The sequence below is a fragment of the Ambystoma mexicanum genome, chromosome 10 (assembly GCF_040938575.1).
Source record: "Ambystoma mexicanum isolate Mex_15411 chromosome 10, UKY_AmexF1_1, whole genome shotgun sequence".
In the NCBI taxonomy this organism is placed as follows: domain Eukaryota; kingdom Metazoa; phylum Chordata; class Amphibia; order Caudata; family Ambystomatidae; genus Ambystoma; species Ambystoma mexicanum.
In genome coordinates this window covers 651682399-651709521 of record NC_090932.1, presented here as the reverse complement: position 1 = coordinate 651709521, position 27123 = coordinate 651682399, and the positions used below count along the sequence as shown (strand labels likewise).

General features: G+C 47.2%; 1 protein-coding gene across 1 annotated transcript in view; it reads right to left on the bottom strand.

The window, feature by feature from the left end:
* PARL (presenilin associated rhomboid like) overlaps window positions 1–27123 on the bottom strand; it is a 625047-nt gene that overhangs the window by 247058 nt on the left and 350866 nt on the right. The window contains exon 5 of the mRNA XM_069618249.1: window positions 15327–15422. Within this exon, the coding sequence (XP_069474350.1) occupies window positions 15327–15422 (96 nt within the window). The remainder of the gene's footprint in view (window positions 1–15326; window positions 15423–27123) is intronic.

The following is a 27123-nucleotide window of genomic DNA, read 5'->3' as shown; positions in this document are numbered from 1 at the left end:
CAAATACGTAGTCTAAATATGTTTAGCTCTCCCATTGTGCCATGTGTAATTTCCTGGATTATCGCTGTGATTTCTACCATTGATCATCTCCAAATCCCATTTGCGAATAGAATTCAGCCAACATAGTCCCTCAGGATCTTCAACATTGTGCATCATAGTGCTTTTGGCATTAAGTGTGGAGTTAATGGGCGTGCCCACGAGTCCTTTGATGTGGCAGTTGAAATCCCCGGCGATGACTACCAATTTGTTGCCGGGTGTCAGTGACCATGAAGCTAGCAGCTTGTGAATGGATTCCTGAATAATCTCTACTGTATTACCTCCTGGTGGGCTACACAGGTTAATTACAAGAATTATTTCAATGGAAGCTCCACATAATCCCTCCAATTCTACTGCAATGATTTTATCTTTAAGTGATGTCTCAATCTGTCGTGATATTACTGTATGTCTGATTCCTATGATCAGGCCCCTGGAGGGTCTACCCCGCCTTCCCTTGTTAGCCAAGGCCTGGTAGACTGAATAGCCATTGAGGGTGATGGCTGAGGTCAACCAGGTTTCCTGTAGACATATGCAGAGGTGATTAGTAAGAGATTGGAGAGAGCAAAAGGGGGAAAACAAGTGCCTGAAACCTCTACAGTTCCAGTACACAATTGCAGATTCTCACTGCGAGTTCATAACCTTTGGTAAGGAAGCTTCAAGCCATTTTAAGACTTTCTGAATGTCGGCTATCTCAATCTGTTCACCCTTAGGTATGGGAGGGGAGCAAACTATTTCTTGCGTTACTACAGTGATCTTGTTGGGCCATTTCAGAACTTCCAAGTCAGGATCAGCATCAACTTCAATATCGACAACTCACAGACTTTCCTTGAAGCTTCGTATCATTTGGACAGAGGAAACAAATTTACAGTGAATTGCTGATACGTTTGTATTAATCACTTGTAGGGGTTTGATGAATTCAAAGTCTTCAGATCTTAGCACCCGCAACTGAGGTACAGAGTGAAGTCTGATCATTAGCTCAGTCCTTGTTAACCAGCTTTGTTCACTTTGCTGATAAAGGTTTTTGATGAGACACACCCGGTTGTCAGATTGCATAGCTGAGTTATCTTTAACTTTTTCCTTTGGTTTAATACTAATCAGTTCCACGTCAGCAGATTTGTTAGGTTTCTTATTAGGTGTTGAAAAGTACTCATCTGGCTCCTCAGCAAGGTGTATATTTCCCAGGTCAGGCAGGTCTCCATCATCTCCGTCACTCTCAGCCTCGTTGTCTGATAGAAGCCAACTAGTTAGGTAGACTGCCCGCTAATCGTTGCGTTTTTTCACTCCTGCAGCCGTTTTCTTTGCCTTTTTGGTACACTTACCCAAAGGCGCATTGTCCGGTAAGGGTGACGCCACTATACATGGTTTCTTCCTCGTGGCTGCTCTTTTAGCTAGTCTCGCTGCTTACGGGAAAAGAATACTTTTGGTGTGGCCGTTACTTTAGGCTCAACATCGCACTTGTCCTTGGCTTACTTGTCCTTGGCTGTGGGTATGTCTATCTCTGGCGCATCAGGCTTAGGAAATTATTTCCCAGGGATTGATGTTTTAACTAAGTTTTGAGGTATCAGGCTCATTGTGGTTTCCAGCCACACATTTTGAGTAGGACCTTAAGGGCAAACTGTAAAGAGGCCATAGATGAATGCAGTGCAGCCATGTCTGAAGGACTAGCAGAAGTGGCGTTGCTCACTTCGGCATCTCTTCCTTCCGAGCCGGGGTCAGTTTGTATATTCAGATTCGGCAAAGGTTTTTGTGATTGCTGGTGTCATGGATCTTTGCATAGACAAAGTTCCAGCAGAGAATTATTGTCTATATCGCCGTAACTAGAATGATCCTGAGGATTTGTGTTATTGATTACTATGGCCTCCACTTCATCCATGGTAGTGGAGTTGTTTTCAGGATGAGCATTCGCCGGGAAGAAGTCTGTGATTGCTCCTTTAACTAAAGGTCCTTGCCTTTTCGGTTTGCCCTTAGTCATTGCGCAGTCGTCTATCTGTATACTGCTCTTTATGCTTCGCTGGCGCAGGTTGTAACTTGTTTGCTGAGCCTTCTTGCGTGGAGGCATATGGCTAATTCACTGTTCGCTTCTTTGTTACTATAGGCGAATACTGGGTATACCTCAGATCACGGTCCAGGTATCAGTTAATATGGTACGTGCGGTTGCTGCAACAATTAGGTCTATGCTGTTTATTTGGTGTTTACAAGCTTTCCTCAAGGTCCATTCAGTTTGTCTAACTGTTGACTTGAATCCCTATATGTGAGGAAGGGTTACAATGCTACTGAAAATAACAAAGAACTGTCAGACTGGACAACTTTGATTATTGTATGACCTTTAAGTGCCGTGTACCTTGTGGTGAACAGGATCAAAGGGAGCTCTCCCCGCAGTCTCCCACTCACATCACACGTGCATCAGGCGTGTCATGAATAAGAACAGAAACTGACAAATAGCGTGCAGTACCCTCCTATAACAGTGGCACAACTTATATCAGGAGCTCAGGTGCATCAAGGCATCCAAAGCAATCAATAAACAAATACACCTATGTAGCCCAGAACCAGTCCCAGCAGGTAATAAATGGGGCACTAGTAGTAGGTAGCATTAGGTAGGTATATAATAGGTAGGTAGTCTGCGGGAAGATGGCTCAGTTATCTCCCCTCCAGCTACATAGTGATGCACAAGTCCCAAGGAGTGAAGGCGTTCGAGGCGGGGTGGGGGGAGGGCTGCAGACACACTGCAAACACGCAAACGTGCCGTGTTCCCAGGCGTTTTAAGTAACCTTATAGGCAGCCTCCAAACTTCGAACCCCAACCTCCAACACGTTCACTTATAACTTATGGATGGAGGATGAAGGATGTGCCCCCCTCCCAACATCGGCACCAACCTGAAAGGCAATTCCGAATCCGATTCGGGGCCAGCTTGTGTTGAGATCTTGGGGTCGAGGCTGCCCAGGCCGCGGTAAATGGCCGAGGAAATAGTTGCGGGTCACAGTCATCCCGAGCCTCCAGGCTTCCTGGTTTCACGGCTTCCCGGCTCGTACTCTCTCTCGCGCTCTCTCTCTCTCTCTTGCATTCACAGCTTTTCGGGGAAAGGACGCACGAACAACGTAGAACGTGTCAAGCCGTACCTCTCAGGCGAAACTTAGGCAGAGCTGAGGCCGCTTCCGACACCTTCAGCTTCACCTTCAACTATGCTACTCATTCACAAGCTAGGAGTACTATGAAAGCATTGATTGAGTTTTGATTTTCAGTATGCGGCGAGCTTTATTTTTCTTGCACTTACCGAACCCCTTAACCCCAATGCTGCGAAAGTTAGTACGATTTTCACCAAGTTTTCACAACACCTTAAGGTCGTTGGTTGAAACATTGGATTATATTGTAAGGTATGTAAAGGAGCACAGCATAACGCTTTGCGTTTCAATCAGGAGACCAGTACAAACAAGCCATCATGAACGTGAAACACGGTTTATTGAAATTACCACTATTACAGGCAATCTTTCCATGCAAATGGGTTCTCGTGTACAGTTGCCCTCTGATTAATTCATCCATAATGGTGTATATGTCCAAAAGGTGCAGTATATATCAGAATTACCATTTTAAATCAAGAAAGCAAACGACACAGATCGGGCCAAAAAAGGGGAATGAGTTAGGCCATAATGCATGCCCATTCAAGCCATAGCCTCACAGCTGAGACAGTAAAAACGGAGGTTCTGGTTGGTACCAATGTGCTGTGATTTGGTATAACGCAGAGGCCTACCCAAATAGAATGGAAACGTGTGCCACACATGGAAGCCTTCAGGAGTTTTGATCGGTACCTGTGTATATCAGAGTAAAACCAGCGACCATGGGGTGTGAGGGTTAGAAGTGACAAGGTAATATGAAACTGCTGGGCCGTCAGAAAATGTGCCTGGGATGGTAGAGCCCATTTCAAAAAGATGTTTTGGAGGCCCCCTTCCCTACAGCTGGGAAAAACAGTCCAAAGCACATGTGAGGTGCCTAAATTGTAACAGAGTCAAATGAATGCAGCAAGGGGGTTAATAGCTGCAGATCATCATGGATAGGCAGCCAGCAGGGAGCTGAAACACTGACAACCCAATAGCTCCTAACGGCTTTTTTTAAATTAGCATGCTAATGTAGAGGAAATCGGAATAAAAATGCAACAAGGTGATAAGAAGGCTGCTGGGTACTGCAAGAGGCCCGAGGGAGCTAATGGCTGGAAGGCAACAGAAAACGCAACCTGTAACGCTTGTGCTTCAAAGAACATGTAATCTCCTGAATTAAAGGACCGTGTTGATGTGGCATCAGATTGCCAACATGGACACCCTTGAGGCTCAGGGCTCACTTTAACTGAAAATGTTGAAAGGCCCGGATGCTGTTCCTGGGAGACTTGGAAGACCCTGGCCGTCAGAATAACATTTGGGAGGTAGGGTAAACATTTTAATGATCGACTGGTGGTTTCTCAGTCCCGTTAGATGCAGAGCCTCAGAAGGCCTGTGGTTCTGCTGTACCAGTTGGAGGGTGGCAAATCCCTTCCTGGATCCTTGTGGCCTCTGCAGGGACATCGATTACTTTTCTATTTTATACCTTTGTTTCTCAGGCTTTGTGTATGTGTGTAAATGTTGAGGATGGAGTTCCTGTACTATGAAGGGCTACTTCGCATATATACACAATCCATGCATCTCCCCCTCTGCAATTGCATTCCCTTACCACCTCCCATCTTACTCCCCTCTTCCAATATCCATCCATCCATCCTCCAGCTGCTACCCTCTACCCACTATCTTTCCCCATCTCTCACTCCCTCTTCTTCCCCTCCCCATCCCTCAAATGTTTAGTTTTGCTTTTCTTTGCTCCTTCCATCTCTCCACCTCACACTCCCTCGGTCGCCCTACCTCATCTCTCCTCCTCTCCAAACATTACTTCCCAATCCCTCCCTCATTCTTTCTGCCTTGCTGCCCTCTTCCCAAGCCTAGTTACCCACGCCTTTTCTCTTCCCCAACCCTGTCTTGCCCTCCTCCTCTACTCTCCACATTTCTATCTCTAGCCCACTCCCTGCCTCGCTACCTCCACCTTTCTCTCCATGTCTTTCACCTACCTTCCTCTCTTACCAGTCTTCCTCTGCTTTGCTCTATTTTTCCCTCTCTTCCACCCCTCTTTACCAGTCTCTTAGGCAGCTGGACCCTCTTGTTGCAGTGTTTCACTGCAAGTGCATTAACATGCTGAGCGATCCTATTAAGTAAGTGGCCTCTGGTTTAAAAGAGACAAACATGTGCCCTAGGAGTGGGCTGATCCACCACTTAGAGAGAGGGTTACAGACATCAGCAAAATCAGGAGGGTGGAGCTATGGGAGGGAGATGAGGAAAAGGGGGGGATTGACAGGTGAGATGCCTGGAAAAAGATTGAGAGAAAGTCAGGTTTAAAGACTGTAAATAAACTCAAATGCAAAAAGTCAAAGCAAGAAAAAACTATTTTAAAGAGAAGAAAAGTGAGAAATAGCGAAAGGAGAAATACGAGCGCAGCGTGTCTTACTGTCCTCACAATCAAGACTAAGATGATGATGAGGAGGCCTTCCCCATTTTGAAGTGAGCAGCCCTTGCTAGTTTTGCAAGATGCATGCTAACACTGAATAGAGTACTAGAGGAGCCAGAAGCCCTGCGGTGCCCAGTGAGAGTGTAGGCAGTCACAGTTTGCTTGCATTTTGAGGCTGCCTTCGTGCGATCTGGGTGTTTTTTTCGTTTTTTGGTCCCACTTGCAAAGATCCCTCATGCAAGTCCTTCCATAATCTCCACGGGGGCAAAGTGACTATCCCGCCAGGGTTGTTCAAAGAGAACAGGGTTCCTCATATGCTCTCGATTGTGGTCTAAATCCCCAGAGCCCATCCTGCCTGCAGGTGACCAATTTCCCAGTCTCTGGTGAATCCCCAAAACCATCCCTCCCACAAGTAATTAGCTAATTATCCTGGTAACACTGATCAGAACCAATCCTTCCTAAAGGTGACTGCCCCACGACCTCTTTTGCTAATCATCAGAACCCATTCTAACAAAAACCTCCCTGAAAGTTTCACATTTCAAATCCAGGTTCCTTGTCCTCATGCTAATCCACAGAGAGAAGTTTGTTGTCCAGGGTGAACGCCGCCCCCTAACCCCCACAAACCCATCTTTCCTAAAGCTGATAAGGTCTTAGTCAAGGAATGCTGTGTAAGGAAACTAAGGCAAGGGCTCTGAACGCTGGTGAATTGCACGCGCCAAAACTACACTATAAAAACCTGCTGAAAAGGAAAAAAAACTGCCCATATAGACAGTTGGACAGATTAGATAAAAGCGTCTATGAAGATAATACCAAGGAGTTTTTGAGATTGGTAGCAAAGGGGCCAACGCCCAGCGAGCATGGTTAGGCAAGCACAATTAAGCCCGAGGTCTGGAGTTCCCATTTCTCAACCATTTTATTTAAAGCAACACTGGGTGGCATCCCCAAGCTAGGCAAGGGAACGTGCGCCAATGTAAACCTACCCTTTACAGCAGAAGAGATCGCCACCTCCATGCTTGCAGCAAAGGGGGGAAAGCAGCAGGACCTGATGGCATCAGAGCAGAGGTTTTTAATTGGTTCCTCAAGTGGTGAACCCCCTATTCTGGTGAGGATTTTTAACAGGAACATGGAGCGAGCAGGTACTCCCCACTTCATGGAAAGAGCCTGATCGTTCCTCTTTTTAAACAAGCATTGGCAATGCCAATAGTTTGGGCTTTTGATATCACCCAAAGGGCCTTATTTATTGAGAGGCGACTTTCCAGGAAAAAAAAATCACTAAGTTCAGAACGTTTGAAACAGATTTTCAGTGGTGGAGGAGGCAACACATTTCCATCGACTACTCTTCTGCTGCCTAGTTTACAGCTACCAATGCCCCAGAGCCATACGATCCAATACAGTTCGGCACAGAAGAACCGACACAGGTTGCTATGGTTTGGACGTCCTGTCCTCCAAACAGCCCGGTACCCCAACACTACTTTCGGGTGTACTTTGGGATGATGGTCACAAGACGAGTCCCCTTTCAAATGTGGGCACGGCCTTCTCTCTTCTCAGTCTTATCGGAGGGACTCTGACATAGCTAGTAATAGAAGGGAAACAGACCCAGCTCGCATCTGGTATTACCGAACCTACCCACATTACCAACCTAAACTGGATGAAGGGCTGAGCGCTCCATAGGGACCTGCGCCTGTAACGTCCACGGTGGGCATAGTTTCCTACAGGTACAGCATTAACCCACTGAGCTATCACCCAGAAGAAGTTCTCAATTAAGCTACATATAGTTCCCTACCTGGCGTTTGTTCAGCCACATCCAATCCCTGCCCTACAACAGACAGAATAAATGAGATGAGGAAATATTACTTGATACTAGACCGGGATTGTGGTCTAGTGACCCATTTTCTCCCTTTGGAAACGGGGACCGTTTTTTAAATTACTGGACTCTGCATGTGACAAGCGTGTGATCCTGGACCAATACAGAGACATTTGCACATGGGGCCGTAGCCAAACATACCACATTGGGGTGCGCTTCAGTAACACAAGCACCTTCACATTTCAATCTTGCTAAAACTTCCATCGCAATGATATAGCGACTAGTGCGACAGACATACGGGTTCGAAGCACTGCAAGAGACAGATGGTGTTATTTACAGATATGAGCAGGGAAACGAGCGCACTGGCGCTTATTCGTTGCACTTGTCTTTACAGATAGTTGTGTAGCAAAACATACACAGCAACGTATGTCGGGCCCAGATCCTTGCCCATCCTGCCGCATACCCGCACTGGTTCCTGGCAACCCTTACACCTGGGTCTGTATCTGCAACCCTACAGTCCCCCTCCTGCACTTATAAGACACCCGTTGTCTGCGCCTCTTTCTTGCACTTGCCACCTGTTGTTATGAATTCAGCACTTTCCACTCCTCCCCTGCCCCTTGCACTGCCCCCCCCCCCTTCCCTCTCCCCTGCACTTGCACGTTCTCAATGTCACTGGGCCTAGTAAGATCGTTGTTTTTGTCTTCCTTTGTACCCCCTCCCTTGCCTCGTTGCGATCTGAAACACTTGTATGAGCGCGATATAAATAAAATATCATATCATAAAATATATCAATGACGGTGGTATACTTTAAATTGAGCTGTACGGTGTTTATTTAGAATATATTAACGATCTTCAAGAATAGCCTTCTCCTAAGACATTCAGTTCCATCACCTTAACCCCAACACAACCATACGAGAATAAGAAACTCACCAGAGATTAAACCAAAGCGCCTAGCGGCACATCTGCAGACCGCGCGCAAAACACGCACGTGCCACACAGTATTTGTTTTATTTTTACCCTTCCGTGTTGTACAGCGCCATGCCACAGTGTCAGTCAAAATAGCTCTGTCTTCCTGGTCCCCAAAAAATAATACGCCCATGGGCCAGATTTACGAAAGTGTTCTACAAATGGGCCAATCCCACTGAAAAAAGCTTTGTAAATTAGGCTCCCATGTCTGCTAATCCCTCCATCAGAACTGCTGTCATCCAAGAGTTACAGCGCCTAGACACAAAGATATAAGAACGACTCTGCACCACCATCATAGCCTAAAACCATAGCAAAGCAAGACATATCACAGCGCCTAGAGGTAGTACTTCCTGCAAGAGACCGTCCAGCAACTGTGTTCACTCACTCATAATATAGCATAACATTAGATGGCAGTACAGAACACCACAAAATAACATACACACAACAAAATGCCATACACACCACAAAAGCCATACAAAACCTAACATAGAAGTACCATAAAACAGAGACCAGCGTAAAATAAGATAACCTAGCAAAGCATCATAACATTGTATATCGCAGCACAGCATAACGTGAGATCAGTTATGGTAAAACGCGATAACACGAGATAGATCAACACAGTATAACAGGAGCTGCATTACAGTTCATTTGGTCATGTGCAAATGAATCCTGCACAAAACGTGACTGGGCATGCTATTAGCACCCCTGCAAATTGCTCTATTCCACCCCTTCGCTAGTGCTGATGCAAGTGGTCAAATTGCATTTGGGCTTCCACACATATAATGTAATTCGGCCCGGGAGGAGAACAATATTTTAGTAGGGAAATGTATACTTTTATTAAATATAGTTCTTAAAATCCATTTAAAAAATACCAACAGTAGGAGTCCAATGGATTCAGTCCGATGCTTCGCAGTCAACAGCTCAACACTCACTCCCTTACCCACTCTGTACCTGGCAGTATTTTTTGCACAAGACAACATCAGCTATTAGCTGGGAGACAACATTAATGTACACTTTGTGCAGCCGACAGGTGCGCTCAAGCAGACCAGCGACATCATTTCACCAAAATGCCAGGGGTAGTGGAAGTGACATCACATGACCCTTAACCTCTGATGACATCACAGGAAGTGATGTCATTTGACCCCACCCAATCAACTGGCATCACAGGAAGCGATGGGACACGACCTTTCAACCCTTGCCAAAACAGCACTACACTATGAAACATATGGTTGCTATCACTGTAAAGTGATATACATTTCATACAAGGATGGATCCCCGTATGCATCGTTAATATCAGTGCGTATAGGCCCATTTACCAAATTACTGTGAATGCAAGCAGACGTCCAAGGCCAAACGATAATGATGTGTTATGATATAGCACTTACGCCTAAACGCTTCATATAGAACAAATATACATACAATATCACCCAACCTGTGCTGGTACTCATTTATCAACCTCAGCAGAATGAACGGCTGAGTTAACCTTGCCAGGAGCCGAACCTGCAGATCACTCACACATTGCAGCAGTGATCGCTCAACCCAATGAGCTATCTTAACGGCTCTAGCTATTAGAAAACCAGCCACTCCAAAAACAAAGAGCTACATGCTTGCTGCTGGCCCAAAGAGCCACATGATGCTGGCCACAGTGCAGGATACTCTTTAACAAAAAAAACCTGGAGACCTCTAAATGACATCCCTGCTGCGGGCTCAAGCATACACGTAAATGAGAAGCACAACCGGATCGAACTCACGGGCCAATAAGGAAGAAATGGCAATGGCCAGCGCACGTTGAACGGGACAAGGCCAAGCTGAACAAATGGGTGTTCAGGCTCTTCACAGGCCACGCGCTTCAGCAGCAGTTCAGGAGAGGCCTCATTTACGCAAGCAGACATTGCCCACTCAAGTGTCTGACCTTCCTGATGCACGCCGAGGCGCTTGTTACTCCACCTGGTTTACAGTAGACTGCAGCCTGTGCCTTACGTCAGCACGCTGCACGTGCAACATGGCTGGCACAACAGGAGCTCAAAGAGTTCTGATGCAGATGACTTTTGTGCGGGGAAAAGCAGGAACGGCTGGGATTAGCCATAGGGATTACCATAGCTAGGGGCAGGGACTGGGAGAGCTCATAACCAAAATGCACCGAATACACTGTGTGTTGCATCTCAAATGTCATTCGTCTGTGCCCCACTTCAAGTGCCATTCCTCTCTATGTATACACAAATCAGAATTTGAACGCAATTGTTTGGGCTTTAAAGGTGTCGCAAGCGGCACCTAGTAGCCCAAACTAAAAAGGCGCAAGCAGTGATTCACAATGCTACCAGCCCGTTTCTCTCCTTGATATCGCTAGCAAAATGTTTAAAAAATGCATTTTGTTAAGAGTTTAATAATATCCTTCCTGATACGCAAGCAGGTTTCAGAAAAGGATATAACATCATTATATTCTGCTGAACACCATTACGGAAAAATATGTTAAGATTAGGAAGGAGTGTGTTTGTCGCATTCTTGGATCTGGCAAGAGCATTTGACTCGATAGACAGGGCAATTCTTGAGAAGAAATTGAATAGGCTGGCTTCAGCTAATTCAACTTCTATATGCGGATACATAAGCTTCTCTGTACGATGCTCAGGCTCTGATGGTTATATCAAGGAATTTGCAACCAACTATGGGGTCAGGCAGGGGTATCTTCTCGCCCCACTACTATTTATTTCATTTCTCTCAGACTTTGACCCTAATTCCTTGATAAAAACCAACCCCCAGTGATAAATGGGGTTGGTATGGGGCGCTATTGTACACAGACGATACGACCTGACAGGCTTAACAAAGAGGGGTCTCCAACAGAGCTTGCTCTATGCAGCTTGGTTCTTTGAGGAGCATGGTCTGAAATTGAACCTGGGGAAAGCAAAGATTGTGGTGTTTGGGAATAGTAACAATAATTTTGTATGGTCCATAAATAAATATTAGCATCTCAGTTGAGGATACATACAAAAATTTAGATATGCTGTTCCACAGGAATGGTAGCGGGTTGCATCCTATTAAAATGATAGCAAAACGTATCCAATATATTTTAGCGGTATGATGCATTTTTACTATAAATTTGGGGGGAAAAGATTGTACAAATACCTAAGGGTCTTGCAAGCTAAAGTTCATTCCTCCACCCTACACGGTTGTGAAATATAGGGACTTTCAATTTGTACCAGACTAGATGCAGACCAAAATGAATTCCCAAGGAAAATATCAGGTCTGGTCTAGGGACATCATTTGGGGTTCACCAGCGGTCGCAATTGCGACCCCCAGAGTGCCACAGTTGAAACCCCTGGGACTCACTTTGCGACCCCAAATAAAAAAAGAAAAAAAATTTGAAGAAAAAAAATGTTTGCCCCTCCCCCCCAAAACGGGTGCTCCTGGTATAGCTCCCCCTCCCGTGGTGCAGGGGGCCCGCCACACTAAAAAAGCAAGCATGATAAGTAGTGTTACCTCGCTAGACTGATGTTTTGGCAAAGCAGCCTGAATATTCTTCACTGTAGCATGACTTTTTATTAACTGAGAATCTATGATGAATTGAGCAAGATAAGTGTTCTTATGGGTCTAGGCTAGCTTACATTGCAACCAGTTTGGCCAGGTTTTCCTTTTATGACATGTCACTTTTAATGGCCAAACCAACAGGAGTATGTACTTGCATAGGAGTACTGACATATATTGGCAGAGCCAGTTTTGTGCCCAGTGCCAGTAATGATAGTATGATAAGTCTTATAGCGAAAATATGTATGTTCTTATATATGAATACTAGCATATGTTGGTGGAGCCAGCATAGAAGTGTATGGGCACATCCAGCATACACGTTTTTTATATTGGCATATATTGCAGGGACCGGCATGATAATGCATTGGGAAATGCCATGTGCAATTTTGGTGACTTGCATCTATTGTACTTTTTTTTTTTAAATGATTTACCCTACACCCTACAAAACCTATTGTTGGCCTTTTACCCACATTTCCCATAAAGTGTGCTTTGTAATGCACCACTTTAACCCATTATTATTTACTCTGGGGAGGGAGAAAAATCCCCACAGGCCCCCAATGCATTTTCGCTAGTTCGGGCTCCCTCGCTATGCTCAGTTACAATCACATACTTGTGGCAAATATTTACATCCTCCAAAAAACAAAACAAAAACTCACCAGCCAGTGGTGGCTGGTAAATTTGTGGACCAGGCACTGCCCCCTTTTCTCTATGTTATGTTAAAGGTGTAGGCTTTGATTGAAAAACATATTTACTTCTTTCACCTGCAGTAGTGTATGCCCCTGCAGCGGCATATTCATCATGGACAGTCCGCACACGTGATGGTCTGGGCCAGCCCGGGGTGTGGCATGCACTGTGCTTTGTTAAGGAGCTTGGGGAGAGGGAGGAGCACAACATGGCTCGCAGGTGAGCTGCCAAATTGTGTGCTACGCCATTAGGCACCATTGGGTCCGACAAAGGTGTAGTGTGCAGTGCACGCCTTGCAGTTTGCCAGTGACTCTCCGGGTGAGAAGCAACTCGTGGGTGTTTTCAATTTTAAATAACGGTGTGGTGCTATGAATTTGTGTGTGCAGCAATGACATTACATTAAATGTTTTGTTTTTTTAAAGTCTGCTGGCACCCAGTATTACACTTATATAATAGAAATGAGGGGGGTCGAGGGGGTCTTGGGTATAGTGAAAGAAACTTTTCCAGGTATTATACTCCAGCAAAGATAACATCCTCAGGTGAACTCCCCTCTGTGCACGTAGACCAGTCGAATAGTTTTCTTCTATCGTAGTGGTAGCTGAATCATATATACATTTATAACCAGGGAATTTTGTTGATAATAAATCCTGGTCAATGATTTAATTTTCAGGCCTTGTTCGTGCATCACAATACCCCATTTGTGTATCTTACCCTCTCAGAAACAAGGTTCAGAGTTCTGATTTCTGGGTGAAGAAGACTGCCACCCTCTTGTGCAAGTAGGTCCACTCTCTGGGGAAGACAGAATGGAGGGCAGATGGACATGTCTAGAAGTTCAAGGTACAATGTCCTGTAGGCCCAATTCAGGGCAATCAGGCTCATGGACTTCCCGAACCTCCTCAACCTAGTGATTACACGAGGAATGAAGAGGCATTGGTGGAAACGCATACTGGAGTGGAAATTACCAGTCCACTACGAACGCGTCCCCCACAGCTCCTCTTTGAGGAAATTCCCTGGAGCAGAACAGGTTGCATTTTCTGTTGATCCAGGAGGCGAACAGATCCACTTGACGGGTTCCCCAACGGACAAAGATCTCTAGGAGGACTTCCTGAGCCAACTCAGACTCACGGGAGATCATGCTCTGCCTACTCCGAGAGTCAACCATCATGTTCTCTTCTCCGGCTCGGTGAAAAGCCGATGGGGACCTCCCGTTTATCAGTGCCCAAAACCAGAGCTTCATTGCCTCCCTGCACAGTGGTAGTGACCAGACACCTCCTAAATACTCAAGTGATTGTTCAATTCTCCATATGCTTTTGTTTTGCTCACAGTGCTGCTCACATACAGTTTGACACTCAAAATGTCTGTTTAATTTCAAATGTTAGTTCGGGATTCAATAAATTGTGATTTTACTCAAATAGAACTTTGCATTAAGTTCGGTATTCAGTATAACATAGCTCCATTCAAACAGCCCTTTCCATTCAGCTCAGTATTCAATATAGTTCATATTTATTTAGATTTGAGGGCCGTTACTCGCCTGTGATCCCATCAGAGTTCTCTGATCTTCCGGTCTCCACAGCTGCGGTTCCTGCTGCTCCCGCTCACCTATGTAGCCATGAAGCAGACCGCCTGGGCACTACGTACTCACAAACACTTCTCTGCACACAACAGCATCCCAACTGGATGTAGACTGCGTCCCTTCTGCTTCTCAGCTGTTTGGCAGCTCCAGCTGCCCACCTTCTGGTTCGAGGGCTACCGGTCCTGCAAGCACCACGCTGACTTGTTCACTCCGGTCCTGCAGGTCCTCTGGGAAGGTTGCGGCATTCAGACCTCATGGTCTCATTCAACCAAGGCTGTCCTCCTCCCTTTGCTTGCCTGGGCCTCCTCCCTTTATAGACTTGAGCCCTATTAGGGGCCTCAAGTGTGAGTCGTTGGCTTGTCTTGCCTGACCATAACGAACCCAATCAATGGGATATGCCTGACCTTCAGTATTGGATGTCTTCATACCTCTCTTCTTCTTCGTCTCAGTACTAGAGTGGTGTTTGTAATAGAAGTGTGTATTACTCCTAGTTGCCTTCTCAGTACTTGGTAGGTACTTGCAGGGAAAAATAGGGCATGAATGGAAGTAGCCCATGAAAGCGGATGGAAAGGAGGGCAATTCTGTGTTAGGGAAGGCAGGATACCATGTCTCAATGTCCATATCTTTTCATCATCTACTAAAATGTCGCCAGTCCTAAATGTCATCTTGAAATGATCCCCTACCTAAACCTTGACCTCAGACTTACACTTAATTTCACCAAAAAGTCGACCCCAAAATCTTACTACTAGCATTTAGATATGAAGGTGAAGCAATTAAAAGCCCCCTTTTACTCCCCATTTAACTCTCCATTCCCCCAAATGCCTTTAATTAAACTCTTTAGTCGGCTCACAAAATCCCTGCTTAGCTCAGCACATATTGTAATCAAAGAATGGCCACTACAGGGCAGTGAAGCTACAGGAATGAAATAGGTTGAGGTCACCAGCAGAGGTGAGATTCTGAATAAACAAAATAATGTGCCAACGAAAAATAAAAATGGCATTCAGGCCGGACTAGGTTAGTGTGGGCAAACAAGGGTCTGGATACCGAATATTCACATCCTATATTCTCAAATAGTGTAAATATTGGTGCAATAATACAGTGGCATTAGGCTGTACCTTCATCTTGTTGCTCCAGATTACACCAAAAACCTTAGCCCAAAGTTTGACAGCTTGCCACTTACAATATGAAAACATTCTACAGTTATTACTGCCACACCAAACAATTACTTACGGGAGGCTGGATTGGAAGTGAAGTATTTTATCATTGTGCGCTGCATGGAAGGTACTCTCCATAGGCAGAAGACCAAGATATTTGCAGCAATAATGCCTGTAAAAAGAAGAACATATAATGAATATTTGCATTATTAATGTAGATGAACAAGTTACTCTCTTACCTGGTAACGTTCTTTCGATGGGATGGTCCGACGACGTATTCCATATCTATGACAGTAAGCAGCACAGCTGTGGTGATTACTGTCATAGATATGGAATACGTCGGAGGATCCAATCCCCTCGAATCTTATTTTGCACCATTATAAATATATCACCCTAGAGAGGTCACACGAGATATGAAAGCTCAATAAACAATTATCTCAGAGATTAGAGAAGCAAATGACAACCAGTCTGCTAATAAAAATCCAATCCCAAATGGAGGTCTGTTGAATCTTTAACTGCAGCGGGTGCCTCTACTTTTTTGTATTCACTTCTAACAGCCTGACAAATGAAATTGTGCAGTAAAAGTGGCAATTTACAAAGAGGGCAGCAAAAAAGTGTGAACATCGTAATCTCTGAAAGCTGTATAAGAATCATTAGGGAAACGGTGTGATAAAATGGCCTATTGACTGAATTGCTCTGTGTGTTACATTTTTTGGGACACCCAATATGGATCCAGAAGGCGTCTACTGGATGTCCAGAATCTCCATTTTCCCCTCACAGTAGCAACATATGTGCAAGGCCAGAATAGCCTTATCCATCTGCCATCCATGGATTGGTCATCTGCATGTACTACATGGACAGGGGCCAACAATGGCCTATCCTAGCTGCCTTAGAAGTTCCATCAGTACAGCTAATTTCCAATATAGCTACATGAAGAGAATATATCCCAGGTGAGATCCGGCCGACATGGCGTAATTCCATGGCGAGTCTGCCAAGGCTTTGTGATGGCCTGCTATGGTTTAACCTATTGATCAACTCTGTAGCAAAGTCTTGTAGACAACCACCCCCGACATCCCACTCCATGGGCAACAGGGTCCCGAATCTACTCTACATTAATATCGGCTCATGGTAAGGACCATTGCAGCGAAACATGCATACGCCTACAACGATTACAATGGACAGCAATGTCTTTGGTAAATATAGCAAAATCAAATGTGATTCTCCTGTCCTGTATATTCAAAAGGATTTGAGTGATATACTCCTGTAATATAATGGTTAAATGCAGGAGGTGCAGATCCCTGGACTTTTTTGTTTGTTTTGTATTAAGTGCATTTGGTTTACATATAAACCTTTCACACTACAAAAGAAAAATGAAAGACGCAACACATTCACCAACAATGTCCAACTATCCCACCAAAAACAAATTTAAAATCAGACATGAATCATATCAATCAAAACAATGTATATGATGTATTCATTTAATTATAGACAAGCATCCCATCATTAATAAAACATTGCAGTTAAAATTAATTAAATTAAGCTTCCTATTAAAAAGGAATAACAATCATATATTAGTTTCATTGCAAACCCCCTCTCAACCATAAATAAAAATCCTCATCATAAAAACAGTTCAGTCATGCACCTTATTTAAAAGACCAACAGCCACTTCAAAAAAATATAACAAGAGGCTCCCGTTATTACCAACAACTCTGCCACAGGACCAACATTGATTTGGAGTAATTTACGGTAAAGCAAGTACATTTCATATATCCTTTTCGATAAGCTGATGCTAAAATGGGATAATCCGTTACAATGTTTCTTGCTGTTTCTATACAGCCATTGGAAAGTCGACATTTTCTAATTTCTCTGGGGAAACCCTACTAAGTACCCATGTGTGCACATTAAATGAGAGCTTCAGAATGTATCTTCTAAACACAACATTACTAACCTTTACAATGTAACTACAAAGAATAAACGGGCTAAAACGTTGTGTAGTGTATTAATGGTAATTCTTTTTACAGGAACCATTGCCAAATTAGATGAACGATCCAGGTCAGCTGCATTCATTTTTAATTTCTGCATAAAAATACCCACATCAGAAGGGGTAGGCAACGCAAGATCAATTATTCTGAGAAAATCAATGCTCGACTTTGGGAGCTCTGAATAAGCCCGATTTACTAAATTCACCCGGGCATTACTAGCAACAAGGCCCCACAGGGTCTCCTCAGAAGCGTTAGCTAGGATTGATTTAGTATAAAGCTTACAATGGTGCACTCTCCAAAGGGTCATAAGCAATGTCAGGCCCAGTACACATCTTTTGGCTTCCACAGGAATGGCTCTAGGAAGGTCCAATATAGGGCGGCACAGCTTCTCCTCAATCTTATTGAGCCAAAGCACATTCTCAAGCAAGACCTCAAGCCCATACATAAAACCTGGGATAATGCCCGCTTTATGATTCTGCAGATAACCTTCAATCAAATGAGCACCCTTCCGAGCCAAGTATCCGCTAATCACCCAATTTGATAATAGTCTTAGAGGCCAAGTTATCTTCATAAAAGGTGCCCGCAGGGCACTTATTAACAGACATTCCGATATAGGGATTAATAACTTGAGGGTCTCTCGCCAATTGATCTTCCAATCAAAGCAACGCCTTCTGCACCCTTTCTTCCGATTATCATGACCTTCGCTTTATTTAGATTACATTAATTTTGAGATTATTGCTAATAGCATATACTTGAATGGTGTTCAACGAACGCTGCAGCCCAACGGGGGTAGGATCCAAAAGCAATTTATCATCAGCGTAAGAGAGCAAAGAAATACATTTGTATCTGACTTTTGGGGGGACATTTCTACAGGCCTCCAGTGCTTTCCCCATATCTGCTACATACAAGTTGGGGGCGAGCACACAACCTTGCTTTAGGCCATGATTGGTATTAATCAATTTAGTAAGTGTTGCCCCCTGCTCCAATCTAACCATCACTGAAGTGTTTTTGATAAGATTTGCCTGATAAAGTGTGAACCACACAATACACTCAAAAACACCAGCAGTCTATAAAACATAGGTACTAATTTGTGTCATTATTCCGATAGATCTATGCGACTGGATAATTAAGTACCCAGATATTGTGAATAGCACCTAAACCCGGTCTGTGGTTTCCCAATAAGGTAATTCTCACTGGCCCAATTATTAAGTTTATCCAACAGCAAACTAATAACATATTTAAAATTAGAATAATTCATTGCGAATAATCGATAATTGTTGAATCGGTTCTCAGGCCCTTTTGAAATACTGGGACAAGAATTGACTCCCTACAGCTATGGGGAATATCACCCACTCTGCAACGTGATAAAAAATAAAATCGCATTTAACAAGTGTGGCCCAGAACATAGGTGCCTTCTTGAACACGATATTGGCAATTGCATCTGGGCCAGGCGCCCCAGATGGTTTCAGTTCACAGATTATCTTCAGAATGTCTTCTTCATCAAAACTAAGTCTGCTGTTACAGGTACTAATCCCACTAACCACAGGCTCCTCAGTTACTTCGGTTTCATAACAATAAATCTTTATTATGTGCTCCACTCAGCAGGACTCAGAAATGGGGTTCAGCTCTTGAACTACATCCTCAGTCAGGCGCTTGTGATATTGATATCAACATGTTTACTATCAAGCGAGAGCAATGTACCAATGTACCAAACAACTGCCAGTGTGCGTTATGCACATTATGTTTATGGGAGAACAGCCAATTCTTGCTTGTAGTGCGCGCCTTAATCAGTAACGCACGTTTTCCACAATCATAAATCCAGGTCATTCTCTATTTGTGCAATAGTCGCTCTATACCACTTTTTCCCCATTAATTGCAGCATTATAGATAGTACTATGATGCAGTGCTCTATTAGTTATAGCATTTTTTTAAATTCATAGTCAAATATATTATCTAGCTCCCCAAAGATAGCCATATAATCAAAGGCACCGAATTTCAGCATTAAAGACTTACTTTTTCTAATACTCTGTAATTAAACGTATCCACGTTAGCCTCAGACCACATCATTCTATTGCTCCGAGTATTAACACCTATATTAGATCGTAGCACCTCATATTGTTTAATCCTTCCAAGTCCACGAGTCAAGCTGAATATGGAATGGTCAGAGAGAGATGTATTAAAAACATTTCCAATTTTTTTTTACAGTCTTCCTAGTATTAAATACCCATAAAGATAAAGTCAATTCTTATACCATTAGACCAATGGCCCTATTCATAGAATTCAGCGCAGAAGCAGCACAAGCGCCGCACGCAGAGAAGGAGCGTGCGCCACGCGTGCGCCAGCCGGAGCGCAAAGCAGCATATGCGCGCAACATATATTCATCCCCCCATCACCCGTGACCATACCCTGCAGGCAGCCCATATGGGACCATACCCCGCAGGCAGCCCACACCACATGGGACTCCCCCCAGCACCCGTGACCATACCCCGCAGGCAGCCCAAAGGGGGCCATACCCCGCATGCAGCCCACACCACAAGGGAGCCCCCCCCCCCCATCACCTGTGACCATACCCTGTAGGCAGCCCACATCACAAGAGACCCCCCAATCACCCATGACCATACCCCGCAGGCAGGCTCCGACTCATGTCCTCCCACCCCCACCAGTGACAGCACCCTGCAGGCAGGCCCCGACTCATGTCCCCCCCCCCCCCAACACATTGGCCTAACATTCAATCATGTAGCATATGTCCACTAAGATTCCACCACATGCTGTCAACAGTGCACCTCAACACCCATCCATTGGTTGTACTCCCCAGTAAATGCCTCATGGCATGGCAATCAGAAAATCACACATGCATGTCTGCACACACATGAACAACATAGCTCAACAGCAGAGACCCGCAACAGAGCCAAGGAAGAGGGAGACATGCACCAAACCATTGAGAGATGTATTAACGTGAAAGACAACCAGTAAAATCAACATGAATGTAATCCAAAGTAAAATGAAATAGAAAAAAATAAATTTGATGAAAAAAATGGAAAAACACAAAAAAGTGGTCCATATCCATTGATGCATCTCAAATTTCAAAATGAAATAAAAAAACATTACTGTTTTAACCCTAAGAAGAAATAACTATATACAAGATGCTGAGCAAAGTCCATGAACTCCAAATAAAAATAAAATAAAGGAAACCTAACCCTAATGAACTATTTACAAAGGCAGCGGGCTAGTCCTACGACTCACCATTTCCTCCAAGAGTTTCGGTCAGGGCATCATCGAACTCTGCATCTATTTTCCCTGAGTGCTATACCCTCGAGGGCCCGCAGGGACTCCTCTGCGCTCAAACTCCCTGCGAGTCTCCTCGAGGAACGGTGCCCACCTCTCTGCACGACGCAGGGTGTTCTCCGCCCTGGTGAGTCATGCCCCCTCTGCCCGCTGCCGCTTTGCTCCGATTTGCTGACCAATTTGCTGCAACACGAAAGACATCCTTGTTCCAAGGTCCACATTACCCTCCTGCCCGATGGCCGATACCTGCCCCTGTGATGTTGAGGGCCCCCGAGTCCTGTCGCTTCCTACATCGAGCCTGCTGCTGCCACCGATAAGCCCTGTGCCTGCGCCTCCGGGACTGCCTCCGGGATGATGACAACCCCCGGAGCAGTTGTGCACGTGCCCTGCTGCAAGGTGCCTGCAGTACCTCCATTGCCACTGGTCCTGTTGCTGAGGTGACCGCCTCTGCTGATCCTCCGACTTCCGACTGTGGCAGGGATGTGGTCTCCACCAGACTGGCCGCCGTGGTTGGGACAGGTCCACAGCGGGCCCTGGTGTCATCTGGGCCGGAAGACGGCAGGGAGGACGACTGGTGCACAGTGGAGGAAGAGGAGGTCGCATGAGTGGCCAGCACACGTAGTAAACTCCCGACAACGAGCTGAGCTAGCCAGTTCATGAGGCTACAGACCTCTTCGTGATGACGTGCAAGCCCCCAATTGGTGGCCTGCACGTCAACTCGAAGGTTGCCTGTCCGCCTCGCGATCCTGGCTAGCATGGGCTCCACCCTGTCACGAATTGCCTCGTCCGCAGGTAGTGGAAGATCAGTTGAGGTGGATACATCCGCTACCTGCGGACGGGTCTGACCTGAGGCATGCCCGCAGGTGCATACTGATGCAGGTGTAGTTTCAGGGACAGGATTAGGCACAGGCCCCTCCACGGTGACCTGAAGTGCCTGCTGCCCCCGACCCTGGACTGGATCAGTTGCACCTACCTCATCACCCCCGCCAGGCCCCATGTGCTAAGCTGAAGTGGCCTCCTCGTCCAACACCAACTTGGCTGACTACCCACCGTCTTCCGCATCGGATTGCCCATGTGGTGGCTCACCTGTTCCTCCCGCTGCCGAGGAGCCCACGACCAACTTCACCTTCTTGAGCCTCCCCTCAGCTGCTGTGGCCGTTGTTGCAGACGCGGCACCTGTCCCCTCGCTCCCGAAAGATGTGGATACCTGGGAGGATGACTGGGCCTTGCGTCTCCGCCTGGTGGAGGCATCCCTGCCGCGGTGCTCCACATTGCCGTCCCCGCCCTCTTCCTCCATCGCCACTGTGGATAGGGAGACATTGAACACAAGCATCAGTGTACCGAACAAATGTCTGCTTGACACAAAGCAAATGCACATGAGTGGCACTGTCAAACGTCACAACCATCATCACCCTCCACAACGCACAGGTCAGTGCAAGCAACACAGATGCACAAACATGTATGCCATGTGCAACACACGTGTACAAGGCACTGCAGCCCCATCAGAAGACGGGCTGAACCTCACATGCATCATGGTACATGCACATCACGTAAACACACATCACCTGACAGTCATGCATCAGGCCATGTAGACCTCCCGTCACAGTGCACTTGGGGAAAACTGGCCACATGAGTCAATCAAGCATTGAGATGCTCATGTGTCATGCATCCTTGGGGTTGGCCAGTCACACACTCACTACCCAGACACACGCACATGTACACCATGCATGTCCATGATGGTGACATAAGCACCCATGTGTCACACCTCTCGCATGCCCCCGTCCAGACACAGGTATGCAAACATGTGCACCTCATTACATGCCGGTGCGCATCACGCATTGCAACACAGACACCATTGATGTGGGTGACACTTGAATGGACTCGCATGCAGCACTGTCAGGGACATGCACACAGACATCTGTACAGGAGGCATTCCAGACATGAGGCCAAGGTGCACACTCCAGCCACACGTCAACATACACATGCACTACGCTGGACAAGTACACATGGACACTTACTAGTCGACTCCGGACGGAGCTCTGACTCCATGACCTGGGCGTGCAGCGCTGTGTCAATGCGCTCCAGGACCCTCACCTCATCGGTCGTCAACCGGCCCCCGGCACCCCACTCCACCGCCACCAGACTTGACGAGGCGCCGGGCCTTGTTGAGGGACCTGAAGTCTTCCCCGCGCTTCCAGACATGTCGGTAGTCACGGGGTGCCACCCCCTCTGCGTTGATGCACCCATGATGTCTGCCCAGTTCTTGGTCTGTCCTTTGTCGACGCAGGATGGTCCGATGAAGAGGGCATCATAATGCCCCAGGACCTCCTTCACCAGGATGCCAACTTCTCTGGAAGAGAAGCTGACAGCCCTCGGACTCTCTGCTGGGGGGTTGCCACTTGCCTCAGATGGTGCTTGGCCTGACATGGCAATCCCTGAGGCAGGTGTGTGTGGGCAACTTGGTCCTGGGGCTGGGCTCTGGAGCGATGCAATGGTAGTCGGGAGTCTTCTGGGTCAGCAGAGGTGGTCTCAGCAACAGGATCACTGGCAATGGATGATGAGCAGGCAACAAATTGCAGGGCACGTAGGCAGCAGGCGCACAGAGTGGGCTGGCAGCAGCAGATGACTCGTAAGAGGCAGCTCGGGGCATTTGGGACAGGTAAATAGCCTTGTGGGCAGGAGTGTGGCCAGCCGGATGCAGAGTGACTCGGCACGTGCGGAAACAGCGCGTTAGCGTGTAATCAGAGGAAAGGCCCTAAGCACGTAAGTTAAGTGATGCGTGCGGGACGTTGGGCGTTGCCCTTCAGTACAGGTTAAGGGTCTGCATAGGACACCAGTGCACTGTACGTGCTTTTCATGGATACCAAAGCGTGAGATTCTTCTTTTTGTGGGTTCACACGCGAACTGATCACTACTGTGGCAATGAGTACTTCTGGTTTTGGCGGGGGTGTTGCCTGCGCGAGCGCGCGTGTGTGTGTGTGGGTTTCTTCATTTTTCTAAGCAGACGGTGAATCGCGCACATATTTTTCCCACTGTGGTTGCCCCTGTATGTCACATACCCCATTTTCGAGGTCATAGTCGCCTATGTGTTCCCTACATACGCATTTTTTGTGTTCCTGGGTGCCACAGCATACTGAGGGATGTTTTTTCATTGCACGTGGGCTACCGAGGGGTCATGTGCACGTTTGTTTTTGGGGTGCCTGAGCGTTGCGTGACCCGTTATTTTTCCCCAGGGGTCACATACAGCCTTGCAGAAGCACAGGGGTATGTTTTCTATCACGTACCCTGCCCCCTTCGCCCCAATTGCCCAGGACAATTGTTGGCTGCACCTCCCGTTGTGCTAGTACATGAGTGCCATGACTGGGAGGGCAACAAGTGGTAAGGGAGGCAAAGCTGGGCGACCTCCCAAAGGTGGCCACGGTTGGGGACATAGCCAGGGTGGCCCAGGTGGCTGCGGTGAGGGACCTGGCCAGGGTGGCCATGGTGGCCACGGTGGGCGACGTGGCCAGGGTGGTCCACGATGGCAGGGTGTCCAGGGAAAGCTATGCCCCCCACAAGCGGGTCAGGGAGATGCATCTGTTGCCATCCCCAGCACCCGTCAGACCCGACAAGCAGTGCTATCTGCTGTCACGGGCAGGCAGAGTGTGGAAGCTGCAGAGGCAGGTGCAGCTGACCCCACTCCGGCTCAGGGTCAGCCAGCCCAGACTGGATTGGTCCTGGAACAGGCACTGCCCGATTTCCATGTGGGGAAGGCCAAGGCACATGTGGAGAAGGTTGCCGTCATCAGGTCACGTGGATCTGGGGCAGCAGTGTCATCTGCTGCCCCGAGAAGCCAGGGTGTGGAAGCTGCAGTGGCAGCTGCAGCTGACACTACCCCGGCTCTGAGTGCCAGGACTGTGTTGGTCCCGGACCTTGAAACCGAGGCAGGTGTGGTGCAGGGTCCTGGCAACAGCACCCAGCTGCCGATACCTGCAGGCCGACCTTTGGTCATCATCTCATTGCCTGCTTCCATTGGCCAGTCCACCTGCGCTTCAGCCCCTACTGATCAGAGTGGCAAGCCACTCAGGGTCCGCACCACCTCCCAAGAGGAAGAAGTGTGCTCCAGCAGAACAGGCTGGGACCCCAGACATGGCTCAGCCCTCCAACACGTCAAGAAAGCAGAGTTTCTGTCAAGAGGAACTGGACGTGCTTGTGGGCTACGTGTTGGAACACGGCTGCGACATGCTGGTGACGCCAGGGAGCAAACGTACGCTTGCTCAGAGTAGGGCCCACTGGAAGTGCATCACAGACCATGTTAGCGCCTTGGGATATGAGAGGCGCACAGCAGATGACTGCCAGAAGCTTTGGAATGACCTCCGACGCCGAGCAAAAGGCAAGCTGGCTGCTAAGTACACCTCTACTCTGGTGACTGGCAGTGGGACACCATCAAAGGACGAAGAGCTCACTCCACAGGAGGAGATCGCTGCTGATTTCATTGCAGTGTAGCTGGTTCAAGGCGTGGGAGAGCTGCCAGATTATGGGTCAATGTCCGGCGAGTGTTGATGTGTGTGTTGCTTGGTTGATGCGTTGTGATTGACGGCCAGTTCAGGCTATGTAGTCATCACTGCCATGTGTGACCCATGTGATGTGGACTGATACGTGCTCGTCGTCATGCAGACTGCATACGAACCATGTGCTGCACACGGAGGCAATCCTCATCATCACACCTGCTCCCTACTTCCATGACAATCTCTGTGCTGCCTCTCTTGGCCCTAATCTTGCTCCAACCTATGGTTGCGGATTGTCTGTGATGATCTTCCACTCAACATGCGCCTTCTATCGTCACATGACTGACGTCTCTGTGTGGGCACCCTGCTACCTGATCCTCCTCAGAGGCATTCTTCCTTACCTCTCCATTCCCCAGCAGCTCACTGTCCCCATGGGACTGCCGATTCCTATGGCGGACTACTGCAACGGCCTGTACCCGATTTTCTGTGGACATACACTCTTCACTATGCAACTCTGCCAGACCTGGACTGTGTGGAACGTCCTTTGACCTTGGTGCAGGGTATCCCACTCGGACTGTGCGGATGGCACAGGCTCACAGTGGCTATGAGTGTTCATTCCTGGACCCTGTGCATTCCCAGCAAGTCAATATGGGTCCTGGGCAAGCAATTCATTCAACTCCATCTCCAGTATTTGCTTGCTTCTCATGGTATTTCATCATCCATTTCCTGCTCACTCAGGGTCAGTTGCTCCTCATGGCCATTAGTTTGTGATTCTCGTCTGTGTCGAGCGTAAGCCTCCCTCTGGTACAGCCTCCCTGCAACTGCTGTTGCTTCTCCGCGTCTGGGGGCACTTCTGATGCTTCCTCATGTGTTGTGCTTACTGTCCTCCTCTCCCCTGCTGTAGTCCCAGATGACTAAGAATGCAATTGACACCTGCCCACACTGTCTGCTACAACACAGTACTATGAGCAACCATTTTGAGCCATGCACTGCCTCCAAGCCATCCCCTTGGGGGAGGGGTTTACTGTATCCCTACAACCCACTCCCAACACTTTACACAGAATGACTGCACTTACCATTGCACTGCCATCAGTCCACGACATTCACATTGCTGCCTCTGTGTTCTCAATGATAATTGACGCCGTACACGTGTACTGCACTGCACTCACACACTTCCAAGCCCTGTTCTCACCTTCCACATGTCTATTCACTTTCGTCATGTCAAAGTGACCTGCTATTGATTAACCCATGTGCCTTCCTTCACTGTATTTCAACACCCTAGCGTCGTTGCAGCCTGCGACACGTGTGTTTTAACATAGTGATTTCAATGAAATGTCAAATGACGCATTGTACATGGCTCATGGGCAGTAATATTGAGCTTCCATCTGGGCCTGGTTGACAATTTGGGCATGGCTTTGCTAGGTGCCATCTGTGTGTTGGCATCTGTCATGTTTGTGGAAGGACTATGCCAGTCACAAGCTTGTGTGTGATGCAGGTGCTATGCACCATGCAGTATGTTTTATTTTGCCATTTGACACACATCCATGTCTGCTTTCAGGGTCCCGCTGCATTACATTGGCACTGCGTGCATGCCTGAGTTTGTGTCATGTGTCACATGGCTGCTTCATGTGTTGGCTTTCAACATTGTAATACCTATGTGTGTGGCCTATGCTGTTAACATGTGTTTACGTCTTCTTTTTATTTTGTGCAGGTGATGAGGCACTGGAAGCAGTGGAGGAGGAGGAGATGGCAGAGGGGGTGGAGTATTCAGAGCCCCAACCAGGCACCAGTGGAGGCTGTGGGGTGGTGGTAGCCCATGAACATCCATTGGTGCTCCAGACCATACTGGCCTGGGGTGTCTCAGAGTACACCTCTGAGGAACCCTATGCCTCTAGTGCTGAGTCTGAAATTGAACCCTCATTGCTGTCGCAGGTGAGTGATTCTGCTGTGGATGCTGTTCTGTCCGACACACCTGCAGTGAGGGTAGACCCTTCAAGGGGCCAGTCAGTGTTGGTACGTCCGTCTGTGGTGGTTACGGATGCAGGGTCACGCTCCACACCACTTTCTCCTGTCCCTGGGCCAGCTCAGCAAGGGAGGAATGCAGTCCTGCAGCCACAGG